Raw genomic sequence first — 918 nt, 5'->3', positions numbered from 1 at the left:
CGGGAGGGAGGAGTCCTCCGAAAGCCGGTGTTCGGCTGCCTAAGCCGCGGCGTCCTCCGGCGAGCCCGGTTTGGCAGCGAGCAGGAGCTCGGGCAGCCCGCGCTGCCGGCGTTAGAGCCCCGGCACCTGCTGTGCAACCCCAGCCGTGCTCCACGAAACCCCCTGCACACGCTGAAATGCGCCAGCTCTTGCAAAACTGAGCGGTCAGGCAGCAAACGAGCCCCTGGTTAACTGGGTGAACAATTAACCAGCTCACCCTTTATTAAACACCCGCAAATCCATGTGGCAGGAAGTCACCAGGCTTTATCTGCTGCCCCGCTGCCACCACCGCTGGCTTATTTCCGAAATCAGCTGCCTCACTCGTTACGCAGCTTCCATCTTCCACAAGAGGAGAAGCAGGTCTCATCTGAGACTACGGCGTCTGAGCTAGAGAGTCCTCAGTCATTCCCAAAGCACTATTCATCCCGAATCCCAACTGGTGCAAGAGTTCCGCGGGGAGGAATTAGAAACTGTATCACACTGCATGCAAGCCAGGAAGAAAAATTAATAGTTGTACTGGCAACTTTAGTATTTTATACCTGTAAAAGACCTACCTTTGCAATTATGAACTGTTTTAATGTAACATTTTTATCCATTAAAAGATCATAGCATCACAGAATCATAGAATCACTTTGGTTGGAAAAGACCTTTGAGATCATCGAGCCCAACCGTTAACCTAACCCTGCCATCCCACCACTACACCATGTCCCTAAGCACCTCATCTATCCTTCTTTTAAATACCTCCAGGGATGGGGACTCGACCCCCTCCCTGGGCAGCCCATTCCAGAGCCTGACAACCCTTTCGGTGAAGAAGTTTTTCCTAATGTCTAGCCTAAACCTGCCCTGGTGCAGCTTCAAACCATTCCCCCTCGTCCTATC

At 52.2% G+C, this 918-nt stretch overlaps 1 protein-coding gene across 5 annotated transcripts in view; it reads right to left on the bottom strand.

Annotated features, from left to right (window-relative positions):
* Positions 1–918, bottom strand: part of LOC118453277 (E3 SUMO-protein ligase NSE2-like) — a 46,967-nt gene that overhangs the window by 16,272 nt on the left and 29,777 nt on the right. The window contains exon 4 of one of the 5 annotated variants that reach the window (XM_035903410.1): positions 290–519. The exons of the other annotated variants lie outside the window; for them this stretch is intronic. Within the exon in view, the coding sequence (XP_035759303.1) occupies positions 460–519 (60 nt within the window). The 3' untranslated portion in view covers positions 290–459. Of the gene's footprint in view, positions 1–289; positions 520–918 lie in introns of those variants that run through there. 5 annotated transcript variants of the gene reach the window in all.

The sequence above is a fragment of the Egretta garzetta genome, unplaced genomic scaffold, assembly GCF_000687185.1.
Source record: "Egretta garzetta isolate BGI_Z169 unplaced genomic scaffold, ASM68718v1 scaffold50, whole genome shotgun sequence".
Classification (NCBI taxonomy): Eukaryota; Metazoa; Chordata; class Aves; order Pelecaniformes; family Ardeidae; genus Egretta; species Egretta garzetta.
Note: the sequence above shows the minus strand (reverse complement) of the source record. Positions and strands in the feature narration are given on the sequence as shown.